This window comes from Cricetulus griseus, assembly GCF_003668045.3.
Source record: "Cricetulus griseus strain 17A/GY chromosome 1 unlocalized genomic scaffold, alternate assembly CriGri-PICRH-1.0 chr1_0, whole genome shotgun sequence".
Classification (NCBI taxonomy): domain Eukaryota; kingdom Metazoa; phylum Chordata; class Mammalia; order Rodentia; family Cricetidae; genus Cricetulus; species Cricetulus griseus.
The window spans coordinates 244,890,362-244,908,298 of NW_023276806.1; the positions used below are offsets into that span (position 1 = coordinate 244,890,362).

The 17,937-nt window shown below is 42.0% G+C and overlaps 1 protein-coding gene across 10 annotated transcripts in view; it reads right to left on the minus strand.

Moving 5' to 3' along the window:
* The window catches only part of Psd3 (pleckstrin and Sec7 domain containing 3), a 520,985-nt gene that overhangs the window by 420,938 nt on the left and 82,110 nt on the right, over positions 1-17,937 (minus strand). For 8 of the 10 annotated variants that reach the window (XM_027388898.2, XM_035451484.1, XM_027388902.2 and 5 more), the window contains 2 exons: positions 16,290-17,168; positions 15,425-15,559 (listed from right to left, as the gene is read on the minus strand). The exons of 1 other annotated variant lie outside the window; for it this stretch is intronic. In XM_027388898.2, coding sequence (XP_027244699.1) covers positions 15,425-15,559; positions 16,290-17,168 — 1,014 coding nt within the window. The remainder of the gene's footprint in view (positions 1-15,424; positions 15,560-16,289; positions 17,169-17,937) is intronic. One more of the 10 variants, XM_027388906.2, reaches the window with a different exon arrangement.

Sequence of the window (17,937 nt, forward strand, 5' to 3'; positions counted from 1 at the left end):
GAAGAAAAGCCACCTGGTGTCATAACTACTTTCAGCAGTTTGAATGCAAATATCATTAAATCTTTAGTGCAGCCTTAGTGCCTGCCAGCCATTCTCATCTGTAGTTTCAAAGAATTATAAGGAGAGCCTTCCATTTAATATGAGCAATAAATCTTCTGCACATTGTGGGATCTATGGCCTATAAAAGCTAAGAGAAGCAGTTTCTATAATCCAGACAACTTAAAAACAAGACATCATGTTTCCAGTGGAACAGGGGAAGAAATGGAATAGGAGACCAGAGGAAGTGTCTGGACCAAGTAGCCAGGAAACCAGACTCTACAGAAGTGCTGGGGCATAAGCTGTGTTTATGGGTAAATATGTACTCCTAAATAAAGTTCATGTCTGTGCAGATAAAAAGTCCACCTCCTAGTCAAGGAGACAAGATTTGTACATGAAGTTCATCATCATGGTAAGACATGCATTTTCTGAGGACTTTACCATATACTAAGTGCTTTACATTTGCTACCAAAAGATGTTCACAACAGCAGAAGGGAAAGAAAAGGAGGCTCAGAGAGGTTAGTAAGGTTTTTTTTTTTAAATATTTCTTTTATGTGTTTGTTTTGCCTGCATGTATGTATTCTATCATGTACATGCTTGGTTCCTGTAGGGCCAAAAGAGAACATCAGGTCACCGAGGAATAGAGTTACAGACAGTTGGGAGCTGCCATGTTGGTCCTGCATACTGAACCCAAGTTCTCTGCCAAGAGAACCAAATTTTCTTAACCACTGAACCATTTCTCCAGCCTGAGAAGTTAAATAATTCACCCAGGATAACTCAGCCAGGTAGACTTTACCATAGGAGCTGACTCCAAACTAAGGTTGTCTGGAAGATTTAGGATACTAGTTGAATCTGAATTTCAGAAAGCATGATTATTCTAGAGCATAAATATAGCTTTAAGATGGATGTCTACATTTTCTTAAAGCTGATAACTCTATATCTCACAATAATAAGCTATTTTTCAGTAATATAAGAAATACAGACTTAAGAGATTCTTATAGTTAGGAGTATCTTGAAATAGATTCATAGTTCTAGGTGCTCAAGCTCCTTTGTAGGTGAGCTGTTATGGCTACAGGAGGCACAAAACTTGGGAAGAATTGTTAGGTCAATAGTACTCAGTGTGATAAGCCTAGGCATGTTTAAACCTTGGTACTCTGGAACCCTACTAGCAAAAGCACCAGTGTACACATGTCTAAAATACATAGATAGGCTTGTAATGCAGCTCAGTGGGAGAACATTGTCTAGCATTCCAAAATAATGGTTACCTTGCATTACAAATATTAAGAAGATAAAACAGGCAGACAGACAGAAAAGAGGAGCAATGGGAAAAGACCTGATTCAATGAGCAGATGAATATGAGGTAAGCCAGAGAAGTGTGGAGTTATCCTGAGCTCTGTACCTCCTGATCTAACAGGTCCTTAGAGGCGAGAAAAGCAAGGAAATGGTAGCGGTTTCTTGTCAGCTGGTGATCTGAATGTCCCTGGATGGCTAAATATCTTTGAAGCTACAGTTAGGCTCTTCCTCGGATGTCAGAAACTAAAGTGTGAGCATCTTCCCAGTTGCCACACATGTACCATGAAGACTCTAACATGATTATAATGCCATTTGCCTCAGCCACCCTCTTGTAGAATTTTCTATAAGATTACTAAAAGAAACACTCTATTTTAAGAAAATATTAACATTTGTGTGTGTGAGAGAGGGAGAGAGAGAGAATGAGAGAGAGGGGGTGGGAGGTGGGAGGGAGAGGGAGAGAGGAGAGAGAGGAGATAGAGAGGAGAGAGAGAGAGAAGAGAGTAGAGAGAGAGAGAAAGAGAGAGAGAGACAGAGAGAGAGAGAGAGAGAGAGAGAGAGAGAGAGAGAGAGAGCGATTTAGGAGCAAATACCCTTACCCACTGAGCCATCATCTTGCTGGTCCCATGAAAAGAAATACTCTAAAGGGGAAATCTGATCCACCATGTTTTGGAAAAGGAAACCTTTCCTCATGGATATGCCACATACTTCATAAATCTTAATTTAAAAACAACCCCCAAATCCACAGCTAAACTGTTTGTACCTCTTGACTGAATTCTTTCCTTCAAGAAGACCAGAACAAGACCAGGTGTGGTGGCTGATGCCTTTAATCCCAGCCCCTTGTGGGGCAGAGTCAGGTGGATCTCTGTGAAATCCAGGCTAGCCTGATCTACATAGTGAGTTCCAGTACTGCATAATAAAGGCCTTGTGTCAAAACAAACAAACAAACAAGCAAAAACAGAAGAAGACAAGAACAGAGGAGAGACTTTATATGCATACACAACTGTAATGTTAATACATCAATCATATTCTAATTTATTTTTATAAAGACATATTATGTGCTGGGGATTGAACCTAGGGCCTTATACATGCTGAGTACTCATTTTACCACTGACCCACACCCTGGCATCTACCCTGGCATTTCATGAACATTTTAAAGACAATATTAAAATTAGAGAGAGGAGACATGGAAATGTGAAGAGAAGTGCTGCCATTGTCTTCCCATACCCAATAGATGGTCTTGTAACTCCCATTTTCAGCTCTCTTTGGCTATCAGCCCTCTGACTGTGTCTTTGCCACTGGAACGCACAACTAGCCAAGCTAAGATGACTCCAGAAGACTCCTTATAGTTTAAAATACATTGCTGGAGACTGAAAGGGTAGAAAGAGCATTGGGCTAAGTGTCCAGAGGTTGCTCATGGTGCCCAGGGTGGGTTTTGAGCGGGGATATGGTACAAATTCAGCAAGAACAGGTGCATCTAGAACTGAGTTCCACACAGTCAGTGCTGTCTGTCGAGGCTTTAGTATTTCTGCCCCTCACTTCCGAACCTCATCAAAGGACCTAGGCATGTGTGACATTATTTATTATTATTATTATTATTATTATTATTATTATTATTATTATTTTGGTTTTTCGAGACAGGATTTCTCTGTATAGCTTTGGAGCCTATCCTGGCACTCGCTCTGGAGACCAAGCTGGCCTCGAACTCACAGAGATCCGCCTGCTTCTGCCTCTCGAGTGCTGGGATTAAAGGCATGTGCCACCAAGGCCCAGCTATTTTTTTAAACTATAGACAGTACATCTGTTTTTCTGATTAATTGTAAGCCTCTGTGCTGTTCTCAAGATCCTTTTAGCTTTGAATCATAGCAAATGTTAAATTTGTGGGGAATTAAGATATTGTTCACAGTTTAAGATTAAACAAAATACATTACAATCTTTAACTTTATCATTAACATCATAAGGGGAAAATAATCTCTGTTTAAACTTACAGAGAGGAGAAGGAACCCAGATAACATGTTTCAAACTCTCAAACCCAGCCAGGGTGGAGAAGTATGCATAGTCAGAGGAAAGAAGTCGGGATAGGAAGCAGCTCAGTCATAATTAGCAACCAAAGGCTTCTCAAAGTCTGCATTCCCTGTTGCAGATTGATGCCAAGGCCTTTATGGGTTAGAACTCACAAAATACTGACATCCTATCAGCTCAGGGGGCCTCTATTCCAATGACTTTCATTTTACATGGGAGGAAACAAAGGTACAGAAGGATTAAGTGATTTGCCCATGACTCCCCAGCTAGAAGGGGCAGAGTAAGAACTTGTCTACAGACTTAAACCCTCCCACATTATGGTAGGCTGACCATGTGCTAATGAGGCAGGAAAGGTAAGAACACCTGGATGCTGGTGCCATAAATGTCTTCAGACCATTTGTCTAACTTCAGTGGTTTACACACCCACAGTGTATGTGAGAGTATAGGATATGGATCCATATTTAAACATGATGTTGTTAAAATAATCCAATGGCTCTTCCCACGAGCTGATAGATTTTTACATCTTTTGTACTCATTGTACATGAATAACTTACTTTGATTTTTCTTGCTGAAGACCAAATTTTTTCATAAGAGAAAATCAGTTTCATTTGTGGTAGAAGCCTTACAGGAGTACAAAAGGAAGGAAATTAACTCCATAAATTCTTTGATGTGAGCTTTTTTGTGCAGTATTCATGATGAAGACACGTATAAAGGGTATTAACCACCATCTTGCCTCAGAGGGAAAGAAGCAGAAAATCAAATGTGCAGTTATTATTGTACTGTTAGAGATGTCACACATATCTGAACATCATTTATTGCCAACGGTTTTCCCAAGGTGAACACCTGCGTTGATTTATTGCTCAGATACCAGAATTGCAGTCCTTGTCCAAGGAGGCCCATTGAAAGAGTTTCAAACCCAATTCAGATGCTCACCACTGTGTGCTTTCACCCAGAAATAACATCAGGCCCTAGACCAAATTCACAGCACCCACTTCTGTGTTTCTGCTCTCTCTTAGCAACATCTTGCATTGGCATTATTCTTTTGCCATCACTGCCTGCCACCTGAGAAAGGGAATCTTTCAAAATGACGAAGAACATTCCAGGTCCAGCATACACATAAAAATCTATACCCAAATTCTTGGTCCCTAATTAAAAATTCTCCAATGCTGCATTAGAGGATGCATACTTAATGTTTTATATTTTTAAATTCTATTTGTAGGGGTATCTTAATTGCATGTATACCTGTTCACCACTGGCATGCCTTGTACCTGTGAAAGCCAGAGAGGGTATTGAATCTCTTGGAACTAGAGTTAGATGATGGTGATGTAGGTGCTCAGAATCAAATCCTGAGCTTCTGGAAGAACAGCTAGTGCTCTTAACCATCGAATCATCTTGCCACCCCAGAAGATGTATATTTTAATGCTAAAATGTGTGCTGCTTTTCATGACATCTTACTGTTTCAGATATGTGTAGTTTACTACTATAATTTTTCATAATTTTGGATAAAAAGATAAATTTTCAAGCAAGAAAATTTAATTTCTAGACTAGAAATGAATTTTTTTCTGTATTCATGTGATCACATCATCTCATAGTAGATTATGAAACTCATGCGTGAAATTGAGAGAAGCCTCAAACTTCTCCCGTTCTTTCAGTTCACCCATATTTTCCTTCACTTCACCTTCAAGTACATCTCTACTGAAAATAATCCCTGGGCTAAACTGGAATAAAGATGCTGAGTTTCCCTCTCAAACTGGAAGGTGCAAACAGTGACAAACAGTTCTTCTGTTCAGCCACCGCTATGTCTGCTCCCACTAATCATGATCTCTGTCCTGCTGCTGTTTCATTTTGTCTGTGTCTTAAAATATCCTTTTGCATATATGTTTATCTGCCCTGAACATTAAAACTATAGAGACCAGGAAAATAGTCTTCTGTCTCTGGTGCTTTGTGATGACCTTAAACACTTAACAAATCAATTCAATAATATATAAAGTAACTAATGCAATTACATAATCCCTATATTCATTTAAATACACAACTTCTAATTTAATTTGTGTATTATTTTTCACAGTATTTCAGAGCTCTATGCAAAGTGCAAAAGGCAGAGAGCTGTCAGCAATCCACACAAAAGCATGAAAAGATGGTGGGAGGACGGTTTGCAGTGACCACAGGAAAGAGCTCATCTACTGAACAAGACCGAGAGTAGGAAAGTAGCCAGGTCGAGTGCCCAGGCCTCTAATCTCAAGAACTTGGAAAGTTGGTGCTGGAGGAATGCAAGTCCAAAGTCTGCCTGGGCTGCAGAGTGAGTCTGAGATCAGTCTGTAGAAATGACTCAAACCCCTCCTTGGAAACAAAAAGTAGGGATCGGGGATACAGCTGAGTGGTGGAGTGCTTGCCCAATGTGCGTAAATTCTTGGGTTCAATCCCTACATCCCTAGCAGGACCCAAATAAACAATTAATGGGAAAGAGGGAGAATTTTCCGTTGGCTTTCTAAAATATCACAGAAAGTGGGAAAAACTTATTCCAGTTTATTATACTTAATGTATTTATTTTGTACTTGGTTTAAAGCAAGAGTGAAGCTGATTCTTTCAAACAGATCCAGCTATTGAGGACACATTTTTCCCAAAGATTATTCACAAACTAGATTTAGAAAACTAGGTCAAGAAGCTCAGTCACAGAGAAATATTACTGTAACTTCCTGGCCACAGGCCCACTCAAGAACTCCTTAAACATAAGCGTAAACCATGAGAAAAATGTTTGCAAAAACATCACAGTGCTTGATTTATGAGCCCAGCAATAGGTTGGAGAGTTATTCCACTTTATGGTAGATTGTTTGTGTGTGTGCGTGTGTGTGTGTGTGTGTGTGTGTGTGTGTGTGTGTGTGTGTGTGCGTGCGTGTGCGTGTGTGTGTGTGCGTGCGTGCGTGCGTGTGTGTGTATGTGTGTGTGTGTGTGTGTGTGTGTGTGTGTGTGTGTGTGTGTGTGTTTATGTGTAGGTGCATGGATATGCATACATGGGGAGGCCAGAGTTAATGTCAGATGTCATTCTTCAGGAGTGGTTTTCTCTCTCTTTCTCTCTCTCTCTCTCTCTCTCTCGCTCTCTCTCTCTCTCTCTCTCTCTCTAAAATCAGGCTCATTCATTGGCCTGGAACTTTCTCAGTAGGCTAGACTAGCTGGCTAGCTAGCCCCAGGAATCTACCTGTCTCTGTTTCCCAGTGCTGAGATACTGTGTTATGCCAGACCTTAAGCATTGGCTCTAGGGATCCAACTTGTAACGGTTCCAATGTCTTCAACTGGACACTACCATGAGCCCTTACAGAAATATTTAATTAATGCATAAAGTAGCTTATAGAGGAAAATGAAAGGGCTGAGGTCCCACTCATCCCTTCTAGTGACTTGAGGACCTCCCAATTGTCCCCACCTCTTAAAGGATCCATTCCCTTCCGGTAGCACCACGCTGGGGAGACCATGCCTTTAGTAGATGAACTTCTAGGGAACACAAATCCACACACATGCTGTAGCATTTTGTTTAGTGATTTTGTTCACTGAGACTTATGGTCCCACAAAGCAAGAGGATCATCTTGAATCAGATAAAATCATATGATAAAGTTCATATGAAAATCCATGAGGATGCCCGGGGAGCTGTTTCAGTGGGTAAAATGATCTCAAATCCTGGGAACCCACATGAAGTTGGTCATAGCAGCAAGCAACTGTAACCTTGGCACTCCTGCTGGGAGAGGAGGTAGAAACAGGAGACTCTACAGGAGTGTGTTGGCGAGCTAGCCTTCCATAGGTAGCAAAGAAGAGTCCCTCCTCAACCCGTGTGGAAGCAGAGATAGAGAACTGACACTAGAGGTTGCCCTTTGACCTCCACACTTGTACTATGGCAGTCACTTGCACTCACACACATGAACATGCACACACACACACACACACACACACACACACCTATACACATACACACACACACACACACACACACACACACACACACACACACACGTAAAGATTAAAAAAAAAAAACCCATAAACCACTAATCCATTTGGTCCTTGGTGTAGTATGTCACATGTCACTCAACCCCTCAGTCTTCACTGCCTCTTTACTTAATTAATAAGCTTTCTTTATAGTTTAAGCCAATCTGTTGTTTAGATTCCTGGTACAGTAAATTTTTAAAAAGTATATTAGTGATAGACATACTAATAATGAAGAGGTGATCCAATATGGAGTAAAGCACTAAAAAAAAAAAAAAAGGCAAAAAAGATCTCTGAGAGCAGAGAGATAGGGAGGGGGGAGGGAGAGAAAGAGAGAACTAGTTGGGGGATGGGAGTATCATTATGCATGGGTGCAAATAATCCTTCATATCTAGAACTATTAACAAAAAAACACCTGCCATTATAGTGAACACTTACGTTATCAAATTATGTAAATATCCTAGGAAGTTGGAAATTTTTCATTGAAAAAAAAAGTAACAATAAAATGACTCCTAATGACGTTCTACTAAACTCATAGATCAGTGCCTTATTCAGCCATCATCAAAGAAGCTTCCTCCTGCAGCAGATGGGAACAGATACAGAGACTCACAGCCAGACATTATGCAGAGAGGAAGAGGGACCTTGGAACTCATAGTTCTAAATGGAATGACTCCATCAAATCCTCCCCCTTAGAGCCCAGGGAACCCAGTAGAGGAGGAGGTAGAAAGAGTGTGAGAGCCAGAGGGGATGGAGAATGCCGGGAGAACCTGGCCCTCCAAATAACTGAGTAAAGCACATTATGAACTCACAGAGATGGAAACAGCAAGCACAGAGCCAATCCAGGTATCCACCAGGTCCTCTGTACGTATACAGCTTTCATCTCAGTTTAGTTTTGTTGTTTGAGACAGGTTTTCTCTGTGTAGCTTTCAAGCCTGTCCTGGAACTAACTATGTAGACCAGGCTGGCCTCAAACTCACAGAGATCTATGTGCCTCTGCCTTCCGAGTGCTGGGATTAATGGTGTGTGCCACCACTACCTGGCTTTAGTTTAGTATTTTTATGGAACTCCTGTGTGAACAAGTGGGTCTCTGATTCTTGTACCGTCTATTGGGACTCTCTTTTGTTAATTTGTCTTGTCCAACTTCAATGTGATGGTTTTTGTTTTAGATTATTATATTTTATTTTGTTACGATTTGTTGTTGCCTCCTAAAAGCCACCTCCTCTTCGTCCTCCTCCTTGTCCTTGTCCTCCTCTTCCTCCCCCTCTTCTTTTCAGAGGCAGGGTCTTACTATGTAGTTCTGGCTGTCCTGGAACTCACCATGTAGACAAGGCTGGCCCTGAACTCACAGAGTTCACCTGCATCTGCTTCCCAAGTGCTGGGACTGAAGTAGTGTACCACCACACCTGGTTTGAAACTGTTCTTTTCTAAGCAGAGACAGAAAAGAAATGGGTCTTCATGGGAGGGCAGGTGTAGAGGGAGGGGAAACTAGAAGGAGTAGAGGGGCAGAAACTGTAATCAGGATATGTTACATGAGAAAGAATCTACTTTTAGTAAAATGGGAAAAGCTATAAAAAGAATATTTAACACAAAATATTTTGTTTAATTATTCCTTTTACATGTGTGTGTGTGTGTGTGTGTGTGTGTGTGTGTGTGTGTGTGTGTGTGTGTGCTCACAGCACATATATGAAGGTCAGTGGACATTTTCCAGGAGGTGGTTTTCTTTCACCACGTGTGTCCTGAGAATTATATACAGGTCATCAGGCTCATAGGCAATAAAAGTGTCCTTTATTGCTGAGCCTTTAAAGGCATGACAGTTATTATTTCTAATAGCATCAATCTTTATTAACATGTTGAAAAGGACTCCCCTCCTTCCTTCTTTCTCTCTCACAGTGAGACCTACAATGCTAAGCAAAGCATCTCCTGGCTTGAGCAGAGGGAAAGCTCAATGCCTGACTTTTACATACATTAGCCCTATAGCCCTTTATGTGTTTTCTTCCTAATCCCAATGTGACCTTTTCTTGATCTCAACTTTTATTACTTTTCCTTCACTTCACAATTTCGTTACTACTTACTTTCACTGTCGTTTTTATTTATTATTTGTGATTTGTGCCATTGTTTGGGGCACCAGATCTTCATGGCAAAAGACTGAATATATATATATATATATATATATATATATATATATATATATATATATATATATATAATTCTCCTAAAACCCTTCTGCTTATGACATGAGACAAACGGGTTGGTTTGTCAAAGGTCACTGTACCATACAATTAAGTTGAGGACTCACTGAAGAATAACCAAGCCTCTTCTGGCTAAAATGGCATTTCTAAAAGATAAAAAAAAAAAAAATGGTAAGTACTGGAAGAGAATGCCTTGGGACTTTTATCTCATAATCTGCCGGACCTGGTGACGGAAATGTTAATGCGATCTATACATCCTGAAAATTGAAAGTTAAATTACAAAAAAGTTAAATATAGTCACAGGAAATACACAGCACAAAGGACAGATGAAAACGAGCCACAGAAACCAATGACTTTAAAATGAGGGTGAGTGACTGTCCTGCAACCACAGCCTCTACACGAGCTATCTTCCTTCTATTGCTTGATGTTTGGTTTTCACTGATATGGTTCAGTTTAACAAATTGGTACAAATCAACAGAAGGAATGCAGTGTTTCTTCACTCTGTTGTTTGTTCTGGCTCTAGAACAGTGGGCCAGGTGTCTCAGTGAATTGATATAAAATTGAAGAGACCATATGCAGAATCCATGACGGTAATCTGCCTGCCAGCTGTGCAACTCTCTTTCACATAAGTGCTATGTATGAACAAATCTTGCTGTATCCTCTATTTTCAAACACACACACTTTTAAAGGAGAAAAAATTACCATATCATAACTGTTAGGTCTCAAACCAAGACTAACCAATGTGCCTATTTAATATATTAAAGCAGACCTGGCTACCAGGTTCTCCCAGCATCCCTCAGTTTCTACCTGTTTCTGGGTATGCTTGGCATACCCGACTCCCTACCCTAAACTTCCCCAGTCCAGGACCTGGGCTGCCCTTCCCTATATAACCCAGCCATTTTGGTTACCTGGCCCTTTGTTCCTCTGCCCGGCCCTCTCTCTTCACATGGGTCATGATCACTCTGGACTCTCCCAGATGTTATCGCCTCAGGCTATGTTCTCCCTTTTATCTACAATAAACCTCCTCTTCCACCATACCTAAGAGCAGTCATGTCCTTCCTTTTTTTTTTTCTTTTTCCATTCAATAATCAGTGCCCACCTAAGGAAAATATCTATTTATAAATCACAACAGTGTAACAGGCAATGGTTTGAAGCTAGCACTTTATGTATTCTTGATATTATTGTTATGAAGCCCAGGCTGGCCTTGAAATTTCAGCCACCTTCCAGCCTCAGCCTTTGGACTGCTGGGATTTCAAGTGTGTGCATCAATAGTTTAAGCTAACGTATTACTTAATTCAAGGACATGCTTTTAAAATAATCTGCCTGGAGGTCTTAATATCTGCAAGGCTCAGGTGATATATTTGTATAAATTATGGGACATTCATTGAGCTAACTGCCCATATCTGCTTTTTATTCTTAATGTAGACTGGAGAGACATCAAATTTACAAATAAAGGAAGTATCTAACACAGAGAAGCTTCTCAATACATGGGTATTTGGAGATGTGCCATCGAAAGCTACAGCTCTAGTTGCCACTTCATCAATACAGGCCCAAGGGAATTGACAGTAGTGGTCCCAGATCAGTGGAGTTAGAAGAGAAGGAACCAGATCCAACAGCCTAATCCTTCCACATAATAAACATGGAGTTCAGACCCAGAATGAAGACATTCACCTTCCCTTTACTACTTGAATCGGAAGAAAAGCCAGAACCCCCAAGGTCTCAGCTCCTTGTCTGGTTGCTTTTCTTTACATCATAGGGGGCACACAACTATAAGGCAGCCCATGAATTTTGCTCCCTTTTTCCCTTTAAGTGGCCTGAAATATGGAGGTTTATGTAAGTACCTGACAGACAGTAGCATCTGTACAATCATCCACAGGACTTCGTGTGAATGTCAAAGGAAGGGAGGAAGAGAATATGTTGTCATGGAGATACTAAGTTGAAAACCATTCTACTATTTCAACCATTACTTATTCTAGTAATAAATCAAGACATCTTTGTCAAAACCAGTGTAGCATGAAATAGACTAAAAATAAACCTTGCAATCCAATCAACACTGTCTTCTAAACAGCAGAATCTCCTAAACGGGATGCTCCATTGCACATTTAGCTCTGTCACTGTTAAAATTTCAATATGAGCACTTGTGCATGCTTTCTCTTTGTTCAAATTCCTTCTTAAAATTCAGCATTAATCACCAAAGTAGATTAAAATAGAGTTATCTAGGATACCATTTCATGAGTATAATAGTTTCTAAAGTTATGACAGGCCAGAAAAGTGAAACAAGCTTGAGGAAGGAAGGAATCCTTCCCAGAGAAGGGAAATGACAGTTTCCTGGGGGGTTAACTAGTCCAAGACTCAGGGGTTGGTCTTCAAAGGGAATTTCATTCAAGCCAGGATCTGGTCAGAAACAGAAATATCTATGTAAAATCTGACAGCTGGTACCACAGAGCCTAACTTTCTGTGACAGGAATTGGTGACAGACTTTGAACTCTTAGTTCCACTCTGGAGCTCCCAAGAAAGGCCTGCCCCATTTGTAGGGAACCTTTCACAATGGAGTTAACCAACTAGATAACGCATCTTTAGAAACATGTGAGGTATAACAGATGCACTGAAATTGTGTTGGTCTCTACCTCATAAAACATTTTCTCTCCTTCCCAGATCGTGGATTCATTGTTACCACAGAATTGGAAAGCCCTGTGAGAGCACCGGAGATGAGCTAGCTTCACTCAAGGACTCAGGCTAGTTTATTGGCAGAACCAGAGCTTTTAAATTTTAGTTTTTTCTTCTTCCTCTTCCTCTTCTTATCTCTTGGATCCCAGCACACAGGAGCTTTTCTCTAAACAAAAACTTTCTACCAGAAATCTAATGTACTTTACAGACTTAGAGTTGAAACATTGGTTTTGGTCCAAGGGATAATGATACAAAACAGCAAGTTAGAACTATTTCCTGTAGTCTCCTACGACAGCAGGAGACTACTACGATAGTCTCTGACTATCAGAAAATCCCCTGCCTTCTGTTTCCATCATTGGAATGTGCTGGTTAAACATCCTCTGTTGTGTCCATGTCTGTCTTACTCATCCACGTGCTGTTTCCTAACCCATGAACACTCCTAGAAGCTGGTGAGGAAAACTCAGAAAGCTGATTGGAATTGAGTTCCAAGCGTGAGAGAGGAAGGGAAGAAAGACAAAAACAAACAAGCAGACAAAAACCCAGAGTGTATGGGTTTTGAGAAATTTGAACCATGAACATTTTATGGGGCTTGTAAATGGTATTTTGAGAACAGAAATTTGAAATAAATTGACTGCTAGCTTTTTAATATGTTTACATACAGTCACTGCTACTTAAGATGTACAGCATGTAAGATGTGAAGGCTTACATTTTTAATATTTGTAAAATCTAGAAACTATTATTGAGCTGTTGGTTTCCTGGTACCCTCCTTAGAATCCTGTCCCTTTCCCTTCTTTTGGTATCTTTAGCCCCAAACTTGGGGGTTATGTAGACAGTTCCTTGTGCTCCCATAAAGGGGCAGCATAACATGGAGTAGAAGGTAAGGTGAGGGCAGGCTCTGGCCCAGACCCTGGAAGTTTTCTAATTTACTCTGACAGTCTAGTTGGGGCCTCTGTAGATGGCACTGGGAGCCAACAGCCCCACCTCCTCCCTACCTAGAAAGCTGGTGGTGCTGAGTGACCTGCCTCGGTTAGCTCTGATGGTCCTTGCTCCTTCACCCACTCTCCTCACTATGGAAATCAGACAGTGTCAACCAAAAGCTCCAGGACACATCAGGTTACCTTTCAAGGGAGCCTCCCCAGCGGTTGATGTCATAAAGGAAGGTTGAGGGAGCCCTGGGCTCTGGGTAGATGATTTGACAGTCAGTCCTAAGATACCATGTCTTAGTTTCCAATCCCAGCAAGTTGATGCCCATCTTTAAATACCTCCTCTCATCTGGGATTTGGGAATGATGTCTATACATCCTCATAGAAGGGAAAATAGCACCTGTGAGATGTATAGGTCACAGATTCCATGAGAACCAGAGCTATGCTCTTTTTACTGATGCCCAATCATCCTGCAAATGAAGAACCAGGAGGTTTGAGTCACTGCACTCACTCCTTGCATACTTACTTACATCTTTACATCCTCCTTATATCCTTCTTATATCCTTATTTACATCTTTACATCCTTCCATCTTTCTCACATCCATCCATCCTCCTTGCATCTTTACAGAAGATGCAAGCCAATGACTTTCACTCTGAAACCTGGGGCTTAAACACCAAGAAAATATATTTGGCCATTTGTACTACTTCAAAGAAGGTTTATTTTTGACACTGATTTTTTTTCTGGGAAAGTAGACACAAGGACCTCAACTCCACAGCATGTACATAGGAGGGAGCAGACTTTACTACATCTAATCAACATTTCACTCTAAATATAACTGACAGTACATTTCTTTATTACATCTGTTGTTGATCCCACTGTGAGCCATCAAGTGTCTTACCTTTTGTAGTTGATTGAATAAGAAAATGTTTTAATCAGTCTTTTTAGGTTCATATAGATAAATTCCAAAACAGGAAAATACTGGACAATTCTCAGACTCTTTCAAACTGGGAGTATGAAGGGATACTTCAAGCTACCCAGGATGGACAGACAGAAAAACTATCTTTGTTGTTTTTTTCAAAACAACAACAACAAAAACAAAACACAAACAAAAAAACCATAGCAAGAGGCCAGATCACCTGACTTGACACTTATAAAGCATTTAAAAGATTTGTAGATCCAAGGGAATAGATTTCATAATTCCTGTCTCCCTATGGCAGAAGAATTGCCTCTGGCTGAGGGTAAGCTTCTGTAACTATATTCTCTGACTAGATTCTGGAAGTCCTATGCTTCACCTCAGACTTTATGGCTTCTCTGGTCCTCCTAGTGTCACATTGGTCTTGATTCCCTTCTTCTCCCCCTCAAGACAGATGTATTGCTATGGAAATAACTCAGTGAAAGACCTTTGGTTCAATCCTCAGGACCACATGATTTTAAAACAGAAGGCAGAGGAACTGAGGTTCACTTTCAACTTATACCCAAGAACACAAAGGTCTATGTGCAGCAAATGCAAAGCAAGGGATACTGATATTTTCAAGATGGGGAGACTCACACTCAGTTCTGGTGGCTTGTTTAAGGTTAGGACTTAAACTCGGGACATCCATTTTCCCCCTAGGAACTCTGTAACCTTTTCGGCAAGACACATATGGGAAGGGGCAGTCCATTCACTTAGGAAGCTAAAATAAAGCTTCTAGTACTGAGATTCACATTCTTGGGCCAACTTCCAAAGACTTTTCCCAGAGAATGGGCCACGGGTCTAAAGCTTCAGCCTATGTTCCAAAGACCAGAGGGAAGATCAGAAACGAATAGCATCAAAGTCCATAGATAACTACTGTGTGACCTGCATGCATATACCTGGGCTCAGATGCACAAATGTCAGTCATGCCTCCTAAATCCCTGCAGGAAGAAGGATACAAAAACTCGATGGAATGTGAATTATTTCTTAAGGAAGTACGCTCACTCACATTGCTTCTCTCCAGAGAGAACTTGGACTCATCCTTAACTGTGGCTCTGCAGGCCCTCTGTGTAAAAGGGCAAAGAGAAGGCGAGGTGGTGTGTGGACATGTGCAGGAGACAGGCACAGGATACTGGTGAAGCAGATCACCTCCAAGCCCTCAGAAGGCTGCTGTGATTTCATCTCATTCTCTTGCAGCTTCCCTGGCAGTTCCTTTATGTCATCCTTCTCCATACATCACACCTTTCTTCTCTCTACTTGTTCTTACATAGAGACTCAGTTTTACCCATCCCTTAGTGAACAAATGTTCAGTATAACAACATACCCATGCTGCTCAGAAGGGGTAAACAAAACAGCTATTTTAAATTTTATTTACCTGTCTTGAGAGTGGTACACCTAAACTGGAAGGAGGGGGTGGACCCCAGGAGCTAGCATGTTGGGAAGGGTGGTCCAGAGATGCAGAGAACAGGATGGTAATACATGATACCACGTCTACAATCAGAGGAAGCGTCTAGAAAATCCCAAAGAAATCATGGATATTACATGGGGTCACCTCCCCATTCCCGATGGAGTCAGAGGCTCATGTCTAGGACTGCTCATCCACTTGGTGACCAGTAGAGATGGCAGGCAAATGTGGGCTCTAAATGCCATGTGTTCAAGGAGATCAAGTGTTCTAAGGCTATGCTTCAGTTCCAAAAAATGCCACTCCTACTGAAGCCCTCCTCAATGCTATCCTTGAAAACTGGTTTTACGTTTATTCTTATTTTTTTTTTAAAGAAGGGAGAGGATTTTGTCTTAACCACACCTTAATTCTCTTTTCGGAAGCTGGAAATACAAGCCTCACTTTTTCAGAATGGTTATGAGTGTTAACAGAGGCGACAAAACTAATATAAGGCTGGCTACTGCCCCATCCCATGTGTGTGGACTTCCTTGTGCTTCTCTCTGGCTTTCTCTTATAAAGCATGCCCTTCCTTACTCAACTTCTCCTTGGCAGAAATCTTGAGAAAACGGTGTTCATTGTGTCCTTTAGGACAGGGTGTTAGCAATGGTGGGAAGGTAGCAGAGTCTGCCAAAGAGCCCAAGGAGTACTGCAGCTGGTGGATACCTCTGCTACTGAGGTATGTGTCACCTACAGGAGAGGGTGACCCACGGTCGGAACTTAGACATCTGTGCCCTGTCTCTGTTCCCCCTGCCGTGCATTGGCTGGAGTCTAGAGGGTTGCAGTATGTTCAGTTCCTTACCTTGAGAGGCACAGCAGCAGGTGGGGCTGGGCAGCTCTGGCTGATCCGAATCATTGGGCAGTATCTGAAGAGTCGTGCCCTTGTTGCCAGCACTGTGGTACCTGTTTCTTCTTCACAATTCTTCCGAAGTACCTCTTGGGTAGCAGTCCCTCTCCTCTGGATTGCCCATTTACCGCTGTCAGCACTATAGGACGGGGTACTTTGTGGACCTGAGAGTTCGATGGCATTCCTGGCTTGTGGGTCCATACCCCGCAGGTCCTTATGGGCAGAAATGACTGGCCAGTGCTTCCAGCCCATGGAAGGACTGCTGTTTCCATCATTCATTGTAGGAGTTGGGCTAGCAAGCCTGCATGGCAGTCCTTGTGGTTGGCCAAGTTTCCTAGAGGCCGGGGCCAGGCAACGCCTACTATGTGGGGATCTACAAACACCACCCCTCCTTACATCCAGATTCTGAAGTTTTTCTGTTTCTTCCTTCTTTTCCTTCAGTGAATAGCAATTGAAAACAGCTGGTGTCTGTGTTCCAGGGCTTTCGGCAGGCAGCAGGCTCAAAGGAGTAGTAGCTAAATCCTGTGTATATCTGAGATCCCAGCAAGCCAAGAAGCCTGTCCTGGAACTTGGGAAAATGTGTCCCTCCTCCAGGCCCCCTGGGGCTGCTCTTGAGGCTGCAGTGGCTGGAGAAGGGGCGGGGAGAGTTAGAGTAGCTCTGGTAGGGGGGGGCTGCAGCTGGATGAAGAGGAAGGAAGTTTTCATGTGCTGTTGCTGAGGCTGCTCGGCCATTTCCTCCAAGGGAGCAGGGCTGGTCTTTGCCCGGGTTTTAGACCTCAGTGCCTCAGCAGCTGTAGGCAGACATGACTCAGCCCCCACGGTTTCACCAGCAGCCTGTGGAAGGAAATAACACACCTTTAGCACCCAGGGGGCGTCTCGGGGCCGGCTGGAGGACTATGTTTGCTGGAGAACTGGACTCTGTTCAGAGTCACAAAAACAAACTGATTGGTGGAGAATAGTCTACAAGGGACAGATGCCTGTGTGTGTCTGTGTGTGTGTGTGGGGGGGGGGGTGTGTCTATGTTCAAATGAAATCAGTTTCCTCACTTTTTACTGTTCATTCTATTGTTTAATCCTAAATTCTCCTAACTATAGCTGTGATTTGGAGTCTGCTCTGAAGGACGCTACATGGTTTATCAATGAAACCTCCTGCAAACAGACTTTCAAGCTCCTTTCTCTGTGTATGTGTAACAGTTGCAAATAATCTAAAACTCTTCGTGAAGCTCTTCTTTGAAGACTATGGCTCCTCAGGGCTTCTCATGGTCTGGTGGCCTCACCTTCCAGGTCAAAGTCTGAATGTGCTGCCTCCAAAATTGAAGTGTTGCTCAAGTGACTGAGAGGAGGAACCTAGGGGGCTGGCTAGAGTCTGTGTACCCCTTGGTACACTGGCTTGGACCATAAGGAAACTTCTGCCTATTGCTCCGCAGCCTCCCACCAGGTGAGGAAGCAGTGCGAATCCTGGCTGGTTTATTAGAACCTTTGGAGATTGTCACCATGGCTGGTTGGGATTCTAATGTGAACTTTTCTATCATCTCAGAGGTTTTTTTTCCCACTTCTCATTTCAGGGGTTTTTTGTTTTGTTTTTTCATATCATGTTTAAGGAT